Source organism: Piliocolobus tephrosceles, chromosome 13 (genome assembly GCF_002776525.5).
Source record: "Piliocolobus tephrosceles isolate RC106 chromosome 13, ASM277652v3, whole genome shotgun sequence".
In the NCBI taxonomy this organism is placed as follows: domain Eukaryota; kingdom Metazoa; phylum Chordata; class Mammalia; order Primates; family Cercopithecidae; genus Piliocolobus; species Piliocolobus tephrosceles.
In genome coordinates, this window is record NC_045446.1 from 16,892,470 (window position 1) to 16,910,382 (window position 17,913).

The 17,913-nt window shown below is 45.2% G+C and overlaps 1 protein-coding gene across 2 annotated transcripts in view; it reads left to right on the forward strand.

Moving 5' to 3' along the window:
* FNBP4 (formin binding protein 4) overlaps positions 1 to 17,913 on the forward strand; it is a 53,436-nt gene that overhangs the window by 2,728 nt on the left and 32,795 nt on the right. For both annotated transcript variants that reach the window (XM_026454104.2, XM_026454105.2), the window contains exons 3-6: positions 10,550 to 10,686; positions 12,466 to 12,649; positions 14,558 to 14,705; positions 14,812 to 14,932. In XM_026454104.2, coding sequence (XP_026309889.1) covers positions 10,550 to 10,686; positions 12,466 to 12,649; positions 14,558 to 14,705; positions 14,812 to 14,932 — 590 coding nt within the window. The remainder of the gene's footprint in view (positions 1 to 10,549; positions 10,687 to 12,465; positions 12,650 to 14,557; positions 14,706 to 14,811; positions 14,933 to 17,913) is intronic.

Below are 17,913 nucleotides of genomic sequence, written 5' to 3' on the forward strand. Positions count from 1 at the left end.
TTAATCTGTAAAATGGATCTTTTATCTCTGAGATAGTTCCAGATGTGACATTGTAAGTGCTAAGAATGTTAATTTTCTCCACTCTGTGTATCTTGGAAGAGTAAAATGTGTTTTAATATTAAATATAATTGGTAGTAATTTCTTTTCAGTTCAGAAAACCTTTTGTACTATTTGATGCTTAAAATGATAGATGCTTATTCCTCTCTCCTACCATTTGCCACCTAAAAAAAAGCAAACAAACAAAACACCCCAGTGTGGGTTAGTTAGAAAGCTAAAATTTGAATATGAGAGAAATTTCAGAACTACATTATACCATTTTGTATTTGCAAACTGCATATGTTATTTCATTTGAGACTTAACACATTTAAAATATATAGAATTTAGCCAGGAGCGGTGGCTCACGCCTGTAATCACAGCACTTTGGTAGTCTGAGACAAGCGGATCACCTGAGTTAAGGAGTTCAAGACCAGCCTGGCCAACATGGTGAAACCCTATCTCTACTAAAAACATAAAAATTAGCTGGGCGTGGTGGTGCACACCTATAATCACAACTACTCAGGAGGCGGAGGTTGCAGTGAACTGAGGTTTTGCCACTGCACTCCAGCGTGGGCAACAGAGTGAGAACCTGTCTCAAATAAATACATAAAATAAAATATAAATTTAAATGTTTCTAGGAGAAACTTCCTTGATTACTCCTGTGGTTTGAATGTCTTCTCATGATGTCAACACCTTCCATTAGGTCCCTACCTCCCAACACTGTTGCACTGGGGATTTAATTTCCAAAACATCCTTTTCAGGGGCACATTCAAGCCATAAGAGGTATATACCTAAGAAATAATTTACTGCCTGATATAGGTAGTTGATATACAAATTGTGTGGCATCATCCCTTAAAGGTAAGTAAGAACGTTGAGGTTTGAGGGGTCAACACCTCTCTCAAAAAAAGACTGCTAAAAACTATGGCTCTGGGCCGGGTACAGTGGCTCACACCTATAATCCCAGCACTTTGGGAGGCCAAGGCGAGCGGATCACGAGGTCAGGAGATCGAGACCATCCTGGCTAACATGGTGAAACTCCGTGTCTGCTAGAAATACAAAAAAATAGCTGGGCGTGGTGGCAGGTGCCTGTAGTCCCAGCTACTCGGGAGGCTGAGGCAGGAGAAGGGTGTGAACCTGGGAGGTGGATCTTGCAGTGAGCTGAGATCACACCACTGCACTCCAGCCTGGGCAACAGAGCAAGCCTTCATCTCAACAAGAAAAAAAAAAAACTATGGCTCTGAAGAATGACCATGCATTCTCAGGCTTTAAGTAGCAACAAATCTTTTTTGTGTGTGTGTGTGTTTGAGTTTGAGTTTTGAGTGCAGTGGCGGGATCTTGGCTCACTGCAACCTCTGCCTCCCAGGTTGAAGTGATTTATCCTACGTCACCCTCCTAAGTAGCTGGGATTACTGGCTCATTTTTGTATTTTCAGTAGAGACGGGGTTTCACCATGTTGGCCAGGCCCTCCTGAGTAGCTGGGATTACTGGCTCATTTTTGTATTTTTAGTAGAGACGGGGTTTCACCATGTTGGCCAGGCTGGTCTTGAACTCCTGACCTCAAGTGATCCATCTGCCTTGGACTCCCAAAGTGCAGTGATCACAGGTCTGAGCCACCATGCCTAGCCTGCAACACATCTTAATCTTAGTAGTAGTCAAGGACTTGTTCTTACAACTCCAGAATTTAAGTGATTTTTTTCCTCCTTGGCCTTCCAAAGTGCTGGGATTACAGGCATGAGCCCCTGTGCCCAGCCCAGGAGCTTAGTTTTTTACACCCCCCAAAATGGAGTTTTTAAAGAAATGAAATTCTTACCGGGCATGGTGGCTCATGCCTGTAATCCCAGTGCTTTGGGAGGCTGAGTTAGGAAGATCACTTGAAGCCTAGAGTTCAAGACCAGCCTAGGCAGCAGAGAGACCCTCATCTCTTTTTTTTTCTTTTTTTCTTTTTTTTTTTTTTGAGTCAGAGTCTCTGTTGCCTAGGCTGGAGTGCAGTGGCGTGATCTTAGCTCACTGCAGCCTCTGTCTCCTGGGTTCCGGTGATTCTCCTTCCTCAGCCTACCAAGTAGCTGGGATTACAGGCCCACACCATCATGCCCAGCTAATTTTCGTATTTTCAGTAGAGACAGCGTTTGACATGTTGGCCAGGTTGGTCTGGAACTCCAGACCTCAAGTAATCTACCCGCCTCAGCCTCCCAAAGTGCTGGGATTATAGGCGTGAGCCATCGCGCCTGGCCGAGACCCCCATCTCTACAGAAAAATTAAAAATGAGCTGGACGTGTGCTGATCACCAGTGGTCCTAGCTACTTGGGAGACTGAAGCAGGAGGATCGCTTGAGCCCAGGAGTTCAAGGCTGCAGTGAGCTATATGATCATGCCACTACAATACAGCCTAGGTGACAGAATGAGACCCTGTGTCAAAAAAAAAAAATTTAAAGAATAGGTGGGGCACGGCGGCTCATGCCTGTAATCCCAGCACTTTGGGAGGCTAAGGCAGGCAGATCGCAAGGCCAAGAGATCGAGACCATCCTGGCCAACATGGTGAAACCCCATCTCTACTAAAAATACAAAAATTAGCTGGGTGTCGTGGCACACACCTGTAGCCTCAACTACTCAGGAGACTGAGGTGGGAGAATCACTTGAACCCGGGTGGTGGAGGTTGCAGTGAGCCAAGATTGTGCCACTGCACTCCAGCCTGGTGACAGAGCGAAACTCCATCTCAAAGAAAAAACACCAAGGCCGGGCGCAGTGGTTCACGCATGTAATCCCGCACTTTGGGCAGCCAAGGTGGGCGGATGACAAGATCAGGAGTTCAAGACCAGCCTGGCCAACATGGTGAAACCCCATGTCTACTAAAAATACAAAAATTAGCTGGGTATGGTGGCACGCACCTGTAGTCCCAGCTACTTGCGAGGCTGAGGTGGGAGAATCACTTGGACCCGGGAGGCAGAGGTTGCAGTGAGCTAGACCATGCCATTGCACCCCAGCCTGGGTGACAGAGTAAGATTCCATCTCAAAAAAGAAAAAAACGGCCAGGCGCTGTGACTCACACCTGTAATCCCAGCACTTTGGGAGGCTGATGCTGGTGGATCACCTGAGGTCTGGAGTTCAAGACCAGCCTGACCAACATAGAGAAACCCTGTCTCTACTAAAAATATAAAACTAACTGGGCATGGTGGCACATGCCTGTAATTCCAGCTACTCAGGACGCTGAGGCAGGAAAATCACTTGAACCCAGGAGGCAGAGGTTGCGGTGAGCCAAGATTGCGCCATTGCACTCCATCCTGGGCAACAAGAGTGAAACTCTGTCTCAAAAAAAAAAAAAAAAATTAAATTCTTGGAGTTCTTTAGTACCTGCTCATAGGTCAGAGTCACCTGGCCAGCTTTGTTGTTGTTTTTAATACATTTTTTTTTCTTTATATAGACATCGTCTCACTCTATTGCCGAGGCTGGTCTCAAGGAGGCTCAAGTGATCCTCCTTACTTGGCCTCCCAAAATGCTAGGATTATAGATATGAGCCATCACGACCATCCTGTTGTTTTTGTTTCTAAGATTTCTCTCTCTCTTTTTTTTTTTTTTTTTAACTTTGAGATGGAGTCTTGCTCTGTTGCCCAGGCTGGAGTGCAGTGACATGATCTTGGCTCACTGCAACCTCCGTCGCCTAAGTTAAAGCGATTCTCCTGCTTCAGCCTTGCTAGTAGCTGGGATTACTGGCGCGTGCCACCATGCCCAGCTAATTTTTGTTTGTATTTTTAGTAGAGACAGGGTTTCAGCATCTTGGCCAGGCTGGTCTTGACCTCCTGACCTCGTGATCCGCTCATCTCAGCCTCCCATAGTACTGGGATTAGAGCGGTGAGTGACTGCACCCCGCCTCTAAGATTTTTTCTGAGATAAAGCAATTTTACCTGATAATGTGAATGTTTATTTTCAGTGTTATTCTAACTTCGTGCCTGTTAGCAGTATATACTCTGTATTTTCTGAGGTTTAATTAAATTTTGTGTGTATTTTATGACTTGCTTTTATTCCTTTAGCATTACTTTTAATCCCTTTAGTAATATTTCATGTGATTCTATAATAGTCTGATTTATCACAAAATGGTAATAAATCAGGTATGTCCTATAATTTGCTTTGCCAGTCCACTGTTAGCGAGCATTTGAGTGTTTACAAATTTTAGTGTTTAAAGCAAGCCACCAGAAGCTTTGAGCAAAGTTTTTTTGGAGTTATGTCTTGGTATTTTAGCCTCAAAGATGAGACTGTATAAAAAAACTTGAGTTTTGTAGCTCTTGAAACCTGTTGCCAAATGTCACTTAAGATATATGGGATCTAGGCAGCCACTGTGGCTGCCGCCTGTAATCCCAACACTATGGGAGGCTGAGGGAGGTGGCTCACTTGAGGTCAAGAGTTCGAGACCAGCCTGGCAACATGGTGAAACCCTGTCTCTACTGAAAATACAAAAGGCCGGGTGTGGTGGCTCACGCCTGTAATCCCAGCACTTGGGGAGCCTGAAGCAGGTGAATCACCTGAGGTCAGGAGTTCTAGACCAGCCTGGCCAACATGGTGAAATCCTGTCTCTATTAAAAATACAAAAAAATTAGCTGGGGTTGGTGGTGCATGCCTGTAATTTCAGCTGCTCGGGAGGCTGAGACAGGAAAATGGCTTGAACCTAGGAGGCAGAGGTTGCAGTGAGCCGAGGTCGCACTGCTGCGCTCCAGCCTGGGCAACAGTGAGACTCCATCTCCAGAAAAAAACCAAAAAACAAAAAATACAAAATTTACATTGGCACGCACTTGTAATCCCAGCTACTTGGTAGGCTGAGGCAGGAGAATTGCTTGAACCCAGAAAACAGGCTGCAGTGAGTCGAGGTCATGCGACTGCATTTCATCCTGGGCGACAGAGCAAGGCTCTGTCTCAAAAAAAAAAAAGTTTGATCAACTTATGATGTCTCTCTGAATTTCTCACAAACACTAGGCTTAATAATTTTCATTTTCTTGGCTAATTTATTATGTTTTTAGGAGTATAGAAGAAGTTTTATGTCCATAGGTGAAAAGCTCTTAGGTTAAGAAAGGGAATAGGCAGAGCCTATTTTGCCTGTGGACCTGGGGAACTACCTCTTGTTGGGGAATTTTGTAATGAAAATACCATGCAGCTTGCCTGATTGAAACGTTTTACCAAAAGTGATTATACCTATGATTGTCATTAGAAGTGTTTTTATTTTTAATTAATTTATTTTGAGATAGAGTTTTGTTCCCCAGGTTGGAGTGCAATGGCACAGCCTCAGCTCACTGTAACCTCTGCCTCCTGCATTCAAGTGATTCTCCTGCCTCAGCCTCCCGAGCAGCTGGAATTACAGGCGTGCACCACCAACCCCAGCTAATTTTTTTGAATTTTTGGTAGAGACAGTTACCGTGTTGGCCAAGCTGCTCTCGCACTCCTGACCTCAGGTCATCCGCCCGTCTTGGCCTCCCAAAGTGCTAGGATTACAGGCATGAGCCACCATGCCCAGCCAGTATTTTTACTTAAAAATATAATTTCCCACCCTCCTTTCCAGAATCCATCAGTACTGAATACTAAAGTGCAGCATTTTTTCATACAGAAGTTTCTCCTTTGGTAGTTCTGCTCTTACAAAGCTGAATACCTTTTGTTCAGAACATCAAGAAAATTGGGCCGGGCGTGGTGGCTCACACTTGTAATTTCAGCACTTTCGGAGGCCAAGGCAGGCAGATCACTTGAGGTTAGGAGTGCGAGAGCAGCTTGGCCAACATGGTGAAACCCCATCTCTACTAAAAATACAAAAAAATTTGCCAGGTGTGGTGGCGCACACCTGTAATCCCAGCTACCCAGGAGGCTGAGGCTGGAGAATCGCTTGAATCTGGGAGGCGGAGGTTGCAGTGAGTCAAGATTGCACCATTGCACTCCAGCCCTGGGAAAGAAGAGTGAAACTCCATATCAAAAAAAGAAGCTGGTGCAGGGCTCATGCCTGTAATCCCAACACTGTGGGAGGCCGAGGAGGGCAGATCACTTGAGGTCACGAGTTTGAGACCAGCCTGGCCAACATGGTGAAACCCCATGTCTACTAAAAGTACAAAAATTAGCCAGCTGTGGTGGCATGTACCTGTTAATCCTAGCTACTTGGGAGGCTGAGGCAAGAGAATTGCCTGAACCTAGGAGGCGGAGATTCCACTGAGCTGAGATTGTGCCACTGCACTCCATCCTGGGTGACAGTATGAGACTCCATCTCAAAAACAAAAAACAACAAAAAAAAAACAGGCGGGCGCGGTGGCTCACACCTGTAATCTCAGCACTTTGGGAGGCTGAGGCAGGTGGATCATGAGGTCAGGAGATCAAGACCATCCTGGCCGATACAGTGAAACCCCATCTCTACTAAAAATGCAAAAAATTAGCCAGGTGCGGTGGTGGGTGCCTGTAGTCCCAGGGAGGCTGAGGCAGGAGAATGGCATGAACCCAGAAGGCAGAGCTTGCAGCAAGCCGAGATCGCACCACTGCACTCCAGCCTGGGCGACTGAGCGAGACTCGGTCTCAAAAAAAAAAAAAAAGACAGACACTGTCTAAGAAACGTCCGTGCAAATTTCTCTCTCTCTCTCTCTTTTTTTTTTTTTAAAGACGGAATCTTGCCCTGTCATCAGGCTGGAGTACAGTGGCATGATCTCAGCTCACTACAGTCTCCGCCTCCTGGGATCAAGCGATTCTCACGCCTCAGCCTCCTGAGTAGCTGGGATTACAGGCATGCACCACCACCGCCAGCTAATTTTTGTGTTTTTAGTAGAGGCGAGATTTCACCATGTTGGCCAGGATGGTCTCGATCTCCTGACCTCGTGATCCACCCGCCTCTGCCTCCCAAAGTGCTGGCACTATAGGCGTGAGCCACCATGCCTGTCCAGAAACATCCATGTAAATATCTTTCTTACCAGTTTAAAATACTACTGTGGTCAGGCGAGGTGGCCCACAGCTGTAATGTCAGCACTTTGGGAGGCTGAGGCAGGGGATTTGCTTGAGCTCAGGAATTCGAGACCAAGCTGAGCAACAAATTGAAACCTTGTCTGTACTTTAAAAGAAAAAATGCCAAGTGTGGTGGCATAGGCCTGTAGTCCTAGCTACATGGGAGTCTGAGGCGGGAAGATGGCTTCTGCCCAGGAGTTCAAGACTAGCCTAGGCAACATAGCAAAACCGCGTCTCTACAAAAGTTACCCAGGTGCAGTGGTGCGCATCTCTAGTCCCAGCTGCATAGGAGTCTGATTGACGTGGGAAGATGAGTTGAGCCTGCTTGAGGTGGGAGGATCACTTCAGCTCAGGAGGTCAAGGCTGCAGTGAGCTGTGATTGCACCAGTTCATTTGTGGCCGAGTGAGACCCTGTCTCAAAAAAAAAATGAAAAATTTTGCCTAACAAACATTTTGGGAAGTCAAGGCAGGAGGATCACATGAGGACAGGATGAGACCAGCCCAGGCAACACAGGAGATTGCGTCTCTGCATAAAAGAAATTAGCCAGGCATGGCGCTAGTCATCCACTCAGGATGCTCAGGCAAGAGAATCATTTGAGGCCAGGAGTTTTGACACTGTAGTGATCCACTGCTTCCAGCCTTGGCAGTAGAGCAAGAACCTATCTCGTACATACATATATACATATATAAATCAAACTTTAGAAATTTATGTTTAGAGGCTGTGTGTGGTGGCTCATGCCTGTAATCACAGCACTTTGGGAGGCCAAAGTGGCAGATCACTTGAGATCAGGAGTCCAAGAGCAGCTAGGCCAACATGGTGAAATCCCATCTCTATCAAAAATACAAACATTACCTGGGTGTGGTGACACACACCTGTAATCCCAGCTACTCGGGAGGCTGAGGCAGGAGAATTGCTTGAACCCTGGAGGTGGAGGTTGCAGTGAGCTGAGATTGCGCCACTGCACTCCAGCCTGGGCAACAGAGCAAGACCCCGTCTCAAAAAAAAAAATTTGCTATTTAAGAAACTTACCTGCATATGCTGGAGAGGATGTGGAGAAATAGGAATGCTTTTACACTGTTGGTGGGAGTGTAAACTTGTTCAACCATTGTGGAAGACAGTGTGGTGATTCCTCAAGGATCTAGAATTAGAAATACCATTTGACCCAGCGGTCCTGTTACTGGGGATATACCCCAAGGATTATAAATCATGCTACTATAAAGACACATGCACATGTTATGTTTACTGCGGCACTATTCACAATAGCAAAGACTTGGAACCAACCCAAGTGTCCATCAGTGATAGACTGGATTAAGAAAATGTGGCACATATACACCATGGAATACTATGCAACCATAAAAAAGGATGAGTTCGTGTCCTTTGTAGGGACATGGATAAAGCTGGAAACCATCACTCTGAGCAATCTATCGCAAGTACAGAAAACCAAACAGCACATATTCTCACTCATAGGTGGGAATTGAACAATGAGAGCATTTGGACACAAGGTGGGGAACATCACACACCAGGGCCTGTCATAGGGTGGGAGGAGAGGGGAGGGATAGCCGTAGGAGAAATACCTAATGTAAATGACGAGTTAATGTGTGCAGCAAACCAACATGGTACATGTATACATAATGTAACAAACCTGCACATTGCGCACACGTACCCTAGAACTTAAAGTATAACAAACAAAAAAAAAGACTTACCTACATACACATACAGAAAGAAACGAAGATAGGAATTATGATACTAAGGCACTGAATAGGAACTCTTACATCATTAATGGAACAATTTATGTTTACTTTTAGGTGACCTTTGAGTTTATGTATGGGATGTATGACACAGAAAACTAGATTTAACTTTCTGATAAATCTGTTCATTTACTAACTTTTTAGTGAGAGCGTAGAATGTGTCAGCACTGTGCAATTTAATATAATAGCTGAAAAAGTCTAGCTAGAATTTAACATTTTATGTATTTATAATACACAGAGAGAGGTATGTATGCTTACTTAACTGTAATCTTGGAGTAGCCACAGATGATCCAAAAGGAAATGGTATAGCAGCATTACAGAGGCCATACCTGATACCACTTAAATTTGAGGAAGACATTGATTGTTGGTCTTAGCCATGTTGAGTCCCATTTTTAATTCCTGTCACTTCCTGTTTTTAATTCCTGTCACTTCCTGTTTGAGGAATAATCATTGATTAAAAGCTTTGTTTTTTAACTTTGAAAGTCTTTGTTTCTTTATTATTTGTTTTGTCTTTGAAAGTCTTTGTTTCAGCTGCTACACTGTAATTGGTTTAGTTTGAGGTAAACACTTTAATCACCAAATTCAAAAATCAGGATATACTAGGTGCTATTTGGAAAGAGAGTAAGATTGAATAATTGATTGGAATAACTATGCAGATTAATTTTCTTGTTCTTTTTTTTTTTTGGAGACATGGTCAGTCTCACTTTGTCACCCTGGCTGGAGTACAGTGGAGATGTTTTGGCTTAATGCAGCCTCAACCTCCTGGGCTCAAGCTGTCCTTGCACCTCAGCTGTATGCTCGGCTAATATTTTGTTCTTTTTCCTCTTCTTTTTTTTTTGTTTTTTGTTTTTTTTTGGGGGGGTGGGGGAGAAGGTCTCACTGTGTTTTCGAGGCTGGTCTTGGATTCTGGGCTCAAATGATCTTCCTACCTCAGATCCTCCCCAAGAAGTTGGGACTGTAGACATAAGCTGTGTTGCCTGGCTCATAGATCAACATTTTTTTTATTTTTTATTTTGTGTATTTATATTTTTTTGACATGAATTTTCACTCTTGTTGCCCAGGCTGGAGTGCGATGGTGCGATCTTAGCTTACCGCAACCTCCGCCTCCCGAGTTCAGGCAATTTTCCTGCCTCAGCCTCCTGAGTAGCTGGGATTACAGGCATGTGCCACCACACCCGGCTAATTTTGTATTTTTAGTAGAGACGGGGTTTCACCGTGTTAGCCAGGATAGTCTCGATCTCCTGACCTCATGATCCGCCCACCTTGGCCTCCCAAAGTGCTGGGATTACAGGTGTGAGCCACCATGCCCAGCCCAGATCAATTTTTTTTTTTTTTTTTTTTTTGGAGACAGAGTCTTGCTCTGTTGCCCAGGGTGGAGTGCAGTGGCGTGAGCTTGGCTCACTGGAACCTCCGCCTCCCGGGTTCAAGCAGTTCTCCTGCCCTGCCTCAGTAGCTGGGACTACAGGCGCACGCCACCATGCCCGGCTAATTTTTTGTATTTTTAGTAGAGACAGGGTTTCACTGTGTTGCCCAGGCTGGTCTCAAACACCTGACCTCATGATCCACCCGCCTCAGCCTCCCGAAGTGCTGGGATTACAGGCATGAGCCACTGTACCTGGTCTATACATCAATTTTTATTAGCTTTAAGCATATGACGTAATTTATTCTTCTGTGGTAGTTCAGTGATGATTAGTTTTGGGGTTATGTTCTAATCTGTAAGTAAATTTAAAAAACCACATTATACTTCCATTTAGATACTTCTTAGGACATATTGCCATTGTTGTTACAAATACTGTTTTCCTTTTTGTTTCTAGGCGGTCTGTGCTTACTTGGTGCTTATGCTGACAGTGATGATGATGACAATGATGTTTCCGAAAAACCAGCACAATCCAAAGAGACAAATGGAAACCAGTCGACTGATATTGATAGTACATTGGCCAACTTCCTGGCGGTTAGTGGTGCTTTTGTTTCGAGTTTTAGTTATTGAAGCTACTTTGGGACCTGGATCTTAAGTGGTTAGCATAGTTGTCAATTCAGTGTCTTCCTCCTCCTTTCTCCCTCTCCCTCCAACACTCTCTTCTTGCATTTCTCCCAGTCTCTCTCGTTTTGTTTTGTTTTGTTTAATTTTAAAAGAGATGGGCTCTCGCTGTGTTGCTCAGGCTGGTCTTGAACTCCTGGGGTCAAGCAATCCTTCCACCTCGGCCTTCCAAAGTGCTGGGATTACAGGTGTGAGCCATCACACCTGGCTGTCTCTCTCTCTTTTTTTTTTCTTTCTTGAGATGGAATCTCACGCTGTTGCCCAGGCTCAAGTGCAAGCGGTACGATCTTGCCTCACTGCAACCTCTGTCTCCTAGGTTCAAATAGCTGAGGCTACAGGTATGTGTCCCCGAGCAGCTGGGGCTACAGGTATGTGCCGCCACACCCAGCTAATGTTTGTATTTTTGGTAGAGATGGGGTTTCACCATGTTGGCCAGGCTGATCTCGAACTCCTGACCTCGGGTGATCCACTCACCTCGGCCTCCCAAAGTGTTGGGATTACAGGCGTGAGCCACCTCCTCTCTTTTCTTTTTGTAAAGCTTTTTTTTTTGAGGCTGAGTCTCGCTCTGTCGCCAGGACTGGAATGCAATGGCCGGATGTCAGCTCACTGCAAGCTCCGCCTCCCAGGTTTACGCCATTCTCCTGCCTCAGCCTCCGGAGTAGCTGGGACTACAGGCGCGCACCACCTCGCCCGGCTAGTTTTTGTATTTTTAGTAGAGACGGGGTTTCACTGTGTTAGCCAGGATGGTCTCGATCTCCTGACCTCGTGATCCGCCTGTCTCGGCCTCCCAAAGTGCTGGGATTACAGGCTTGAGCCACTGTGCCCGGCCTCTTTTTGTAAAGCTTTCAAAGAGAAAAAAGGCAGATTGGAAGAGATTGGGGAGCTTGTATAATTGGAAGATGAGGGTTTTGATTTGAGAAGCTTAGAATGAGTGTCTAGAATTTTTTTTTTCTCCCTCGAGACAGGGTCATACTGTCTCCCAGGCTGAAATGTGGTGGCATGATGTTGGCCCAGTGCAACCTCTGCCACACAGATTCAAGTGATTCTCCCACCTGAGCCTCTTGAGTAGCTGGGATTACAGGCATGTGCCACCACGCCCAATAATAATTCTATTCTTTTTTTTGCTTTTTGTTTTTTTGGTGTTTTTTTTTTGTTTTTTTTTGTTTTGTTTTTTTTGTTTTTTTTTTGAGACGGAGTCTTGCTCTTTCACCCAGATTGGAGTGTCATAGTGAGATCTCAGCTCACTGCAATCCCTGCCTCCCAGATTCAAGTGAGTCTCGTGCCTCAGCCTCCTGAGTAGCTGGGATCCCACCACCACGTCCGGCTAATTTTTGTATTTTTAGTAGAGACAACTTTTCACCATATTGGCCAGGCTGGTTTTGAACTTCTGGCCTCCAGTGATCCGCCTGCCTTGGCCTCCCAGAGTGCTGGGATTACAGGCATGAGCCACTGTGCCCAGCCTAATTTTTGTATTTTTAGTAGAGGTGGGGTTTCACCATGTTGACCAGCCTGGTCTCAAATTCCTGACCTCAAGTGATCCACCTGTCTCAGCCTCCCAAAGTGCAGGAACTATAGGTATGAGCCAGTGTGCCCAGCTCATCATGTGTAGAATTTTTAAAAAGAGATTGCCATTTCCTTAAGTTTCTTGTTCTTGATATAATTACTGCATTTGTTACTCTTTTCATACTGAAGGAGATCGATGCCATAACAGCTCCTCAGCCTGCAGCTCCTGTAGGAGCTTCTGCTCCACCTCCAACTCCACCTCGACCAGAGCCAAAGGAAGCAGCAACATCTACCCTTCCTTCTACTTCAAATGGAACAGACTCCACCCAAACATCTGGATGGCAATATGATACTCAGTGTTCACTGGCAGGAGGTAAACTTGATCCTTTGATTTTAAAAGAAAAGTAAAATCCTTTCAGGGATTCTAGACATTCACTTTTCTGTTCTTTTTTTTTTGAGACGGAGTCATGCTGTGTCACCCTGGCTGGTGTGCAGTGGCGCGATCTTGGCTCACTCCAACCTCCGCCTCCCGGGTTCAAGCAATTCTCCTCCCTCAGCCTCCTGAGTAGCCAGGACCACAGGCACACGCTGCCACGCCTGGCTAATTTCTCTTTTGTATTTTAGTACCGATGGGGTTTCACCATGTTGCCCAGGCTGGTCTCGAACTCCTTAGCTCAGGAAATGAGCCTGCCTTGGCCTCCCAAAGTCCTTGGATCACAGGTGTGAGACACTGCTCCTGGCTGGCATTCAGTTTTCTAAAGATGAAAGCCCAGAGGCTTTAACCTTAGACTTTAGGATTCTTTTATTTTTATTTAATTTTTTTTGAGACTGAGTTTCACCCTTGTTACCCAGGCTGGAGTGCAGTGATGCAATCTCAGCTCACTGCAACCTCCACCTCCCAGGTTCAAGCAATTCTTCTGCCTCAGTCTCCCGAGTAGCTGGGATTACAGGCACGTACCACCACACCCAGCAGATGTTTTGTATTTTTAGTAGGGACGGAATTTCACCATGTTGGCAAAGTTGATCTTGAAACCCTGATCTTGGGTGATCCACCTGCCTCAGTCTCCCAAAGTGCTGGGATTACAGGTTTAAGCCACCACGCCCAACCTCTGTCTTTTTAAATAAAGCATGTCTAAGATGGTAGGTAGGATAGTCGGCTCTGAAAACTTGTAGGATGTAATTTTTTTTTTTTTTTTTTGAGACAGAGTTTCACTTTTTTTGCCCAGGCTGGAGTGCAATGGTGCGATCTCGGCTCACCGCAACCTCCGCCTCCCAGGTTCAAGCGATTCTCCTGCCTCAGCCTCTCGAGTAGCTGGGATTACAGGCATGTGCCACCACCCCAGCTAATTTTGTATTTTTAGTAGAGACGGGGTTTCTCCATGTTGGTCAGGCTGGTCTTGAACTCCCGACCTCAGGTGATCCACCTGCCTCGGCCCCCCAAAGTGCTGGGGTTACAGGTGTGAGCCACTGCACCCGGCAGGATGTAATTTTTATCTTTTAAAAAGAATTGCATGTCCTTGCTGGGTAAATAAGAAAAGCCATGATATTCAAAGTATTTTAGGTAAATTTTTGGACCAGCAAACTGCTTTTTTCTGTTTGTTTATTTATTTAGAGACGAAGTCTTGCTTTTGTTGCCCAGGCTAGAGTGCAATGGTGCGATCTTGGCTCATCACAGCCTCTGCCTCCCCAGTTCAAGTGATTCTCCTGCCTCAGCCTCCCGAGTAGCTGGCATTACAGGCATGCACCACCATGCTCAGCTAATTTTTGTATTTTTAGTAGAGACAGGGTTTCTCCATGTTGGTCACGCTGGTCTCAAACTCCTGACCTTAGGTGATCTGCCCACCTTGGCCTCCCAAATGCTGGTATTACAGGCCGAAGCCACTGCATCCAGCCAAACTTTTTTTTTTTTTTTTAAACTGTGTTCAAAGGTGACTGTAAATGGTAGGTATTAAGAAAATAATTCTTGGTGTTAGGCCAGTGGTTCTCAGCCGGTGTTGGGGGGTGCCCCTAGGGGATATTTGACTATGTCTGTTAATATTTTTTATTGCCACAGTGTAGGAGGCAGGGTGGACGGGAGTGCTGCTGTTTCTGGTGGGCGGAGGCCAGGGTTGCTGCTAAAACCTCCACATAGGATTGCCCCCCACAACAAAGACCTGTCTGCCCAAACTGTTAACAGTGCTAAGTTTTGAGAAACTGTTAGGTGATTGTTGGCTTTTGAGCTTATATGTAAGCCAGAATTGTAGGGGGATTTGTGCTTAAAATTTGTTTTATTTTCTTCTAGTCGGAATTGAGATGGGAGATTGGCAGGAAGTCTGGGATGAGAACACGGGATGTTATTACTATTGGAATACACAAACAAATGAAGTGACTTGGGAGTTACCCCAGTATCTTGCCACCCAGGTACAGGGATTACAGCATTACCATCCCAGGTAAGAATTAATTTTAAAATGAAATTGCCTAGAAGGAAATTGAAGTCTTATCTTTTGCTGTTAGTATTTGTCTTGTATTTCTCTTGCTAAATATATACTTTTTTAGTTCTGTGCCAGGTGCTGAAACTAGTTTTGTGGTAAATACCGACATGTATTCTAAGGAGAAAACGATTTCTGTTTCCAGTAGTAAAAGTGGACCAGTCATAGCCAAGCGAGAAGTTAAAAAGGTCAGTGTTGAAACTTATTTATTTTTGGATCTAATAAGCATTAGTCTGAGCACAGGAATGGAAGCCTTCTCTTAATATTTTGTGTCATACATGTGAAATAGGATAAGTTTTATAAGCTTTCACTTTGTTTCTGTGTATTATGTAGCCTTTATAGCAGTTACTCAGTTCACTTTTTCTTTTCTGTTTTCTTTTTTTTTTTTTTTTTTTTTAGGCGGAGTCTCGCTCTGTCGCCCGGACTGGAGTGCAGTGGCCAGATCTCAGCTCACTGCAAGCTCCGCCTCCCGGGTTTACGCCATTCTCCTGCCTCAGCCTCCCGAGTAGCTGGGACTACAGGCGCCCGCCACCTCGCCCGGCTATTTTTGTATTTTTAGTAGAGACGGGGTTTCACCGGGTTAGCCAGGATGGTCTCGATCTCCTGACCTCGTGATCCGCCCGTCTCGGCCTCCCAAAGTGCTGGGATTACAGGCTTGAGCCACCGCGCTCGGCTCTTTTTTTTTTTTTTGAGACAGAGTCTCGCCCTGTCACCCAGGCTGAAGTGCATTGGTATGATCTCGGCTGACTGCGAGCTCCACCTCTCGGGTTCACCCCATTCTCCTGCCTCAGCCTTTTGAGTTGCTGGGACTGCAGGCACCCACCACCATACCTGGCTAATTTTTTGTATTTTTAGTAGAGACAGGGTTTCACCATGTTAGCCAGGATAGTCTTGGTCTCCTGACCTCGTGATCCGCCCACCTTGGCCTCCCAAAGTGCTGGGATTACAGGCGTGAGCCACTGCACCTGGCATTTTATTTTATTTTATTATTTTATTTTATTTTTTGTTTTATTTTGTTTTGTTTTATTTTATTTTTTTTTTTTTATTTTATTTATTTTATTTTATTTTATTTTATTTTATTTTAATTTTTTGATACGGAGTCTTGCTCTGTTGCCCAGGCCGAGTACCAAGTTCCATCTCGGCTCACTGCAGCCTCCGCCTCCTGGGCTCAGGAAGCGATTCTTCTGCCTCAGCCTTCTGAGTAGCTGAGATTCCAGGCGCCTGCCATCATCCCTGGCTAATTTTTGTGTTTTTACTAAAGACGGGGTTTCGCCATGTTGGTCAGGCTGGTCTCGAACTCCTGACCTCAGGTAATCTGCCTGCCTCGGCCTTCCAATGTGCTGAGATTACAGTCGTGAGCCACTGCACCCAGCCCACTTCACTTTTTCTTTGAGAGCTTTAGTGTATCACAGAGGCCTCTTGGATCATTGCAAAGGATGCGGGAGCAGCGGTCCAGTCAGGGACTTCATGTAGAATCATTCTGTTATTTTTGGGATTCCGTATATAAGACATTTTAAAAATAAAAAGATAACTACTTTAAATTAAAAACTACTGCAGGTTGAGTATTTGTTAATTGAAATGCCTGGGATTGGAGATAATTTAGATTTTGGATTTTTTTGAATTCTGAAATATTTGCATTATACTTATCAGTTGCGTATTCTTAATCTGAAAATGTGAAATCTAAGATGCTCCGGTGAGCATTTCCTTTGATCGTCATGTCAGTCCTCAGTTTCAGATTTTGGATTTTTCGATAACGGATATACTATATTAGTGAAACTTGAGCATTTCTATGGCCTAATAAGTAAGAAAAGTAAGTTGTATTCCTTAGGGAGTGTATATTGAATTCCAATTTATCTTCAATTTTAAAGACTTTTTTGCCTCAAAATATATTTTAATTTTAATTTTTTTAAATTTTGAGACAGTATCTTGCTCGGTTACCCAGGCTGAGGGGAGTGGCGCAATTTCAGTTCATTGCATCCTCCACCTCCCAGTTTCAAGCAGTTCTGCCTCAACCTCCTGAGTAGCTTGGATTACAGGTGCCCAGCACAACGCCTGACTAATTTTTCTATTTTTTTTAGTAGAGATGAGGTTTCACCAGTTGGTCAGGCTGGTCTTGAACTCCTGACCTCAAGTGATCCACCTGCCTCAGACTCCCAAAGTGCTGGGATTACAGGCTCAAGCCACTGCCCTTTCTATTTATTATTTTTAAGACTTAGGATCTGACTCTGTCCCACAGGTTGGAGTATGGTGGCATGATCATGGCTCACTGCAGATTTACTCTCCTGAGCTCAAGCAGTCCTGCCTCAGCCTCCTGAGTAGCTGGGACTACAGGTGTGCACCACCATGCCTGGCTTTTTTTTTTTTTTAAAGATGAGGTGTCACCATGTTGGCCAGACAGGTCTCAAACTCTGAGCTCAAGTGATGCTTCTGCCTTGGCCTCCCAAAGTGCTGGGATTACAGGCATGAGCCACTGCGCTCAGCCCAGGAATTGTTCACTTTAGTCTAAATCACCTTCATGGCATACTTACTAAATTTTCTTACCAGGCCGGGCATGGTGGCTTATGCCTGTAATCTCAGCACTTTGAGAGGCTGAGGTGGGCAGATCACCTGAGGTCAGGAGTTCGAGACCAACCTGGCCAACCTGGTAAAACCCTGTCTCTACTAAAAATACAAAAATTGGGCCTGGTGTGATGGCTCACGCCTGTAATCCCAACACTTTGGGAGGCCATGGCGGGCGGGTCACCCGAAGGCAGGAGTTCAAGACCAGCGTGGCCAACATGGTAAAACCCCGTGTCTACTAAAAATACAAAAAAAAAATTAGCCAGGCTTGGTGGCTCTCGCCTGTAATTCCAGCTGCTCGGGAGGCTGAGGCAGGGAAATTGCCTGAACCTGGGAGGCGGAGGTTGCAGTGAGCCAACATCACGCCTTGCACTCCAGCCTGGGCAACAAGAGCGAGAGTCTGTCTCAAAAACAGAAACATAAACAAAAATTAGCTGGATGTGGCAGTGCATCCCTGTAATCTTAGCTACTTGGGAGGCTGGGAGGCTTAGAGGCTGGGAATCGCCGGAACCTGGGAGGCAGAGGTTGCAGTGACTTGAGATCATGAAACTGCACTTCTGGGCAACAGAATGAGACTCTCTCAAAAAAAAAAAATCTCATCGTACAGAAG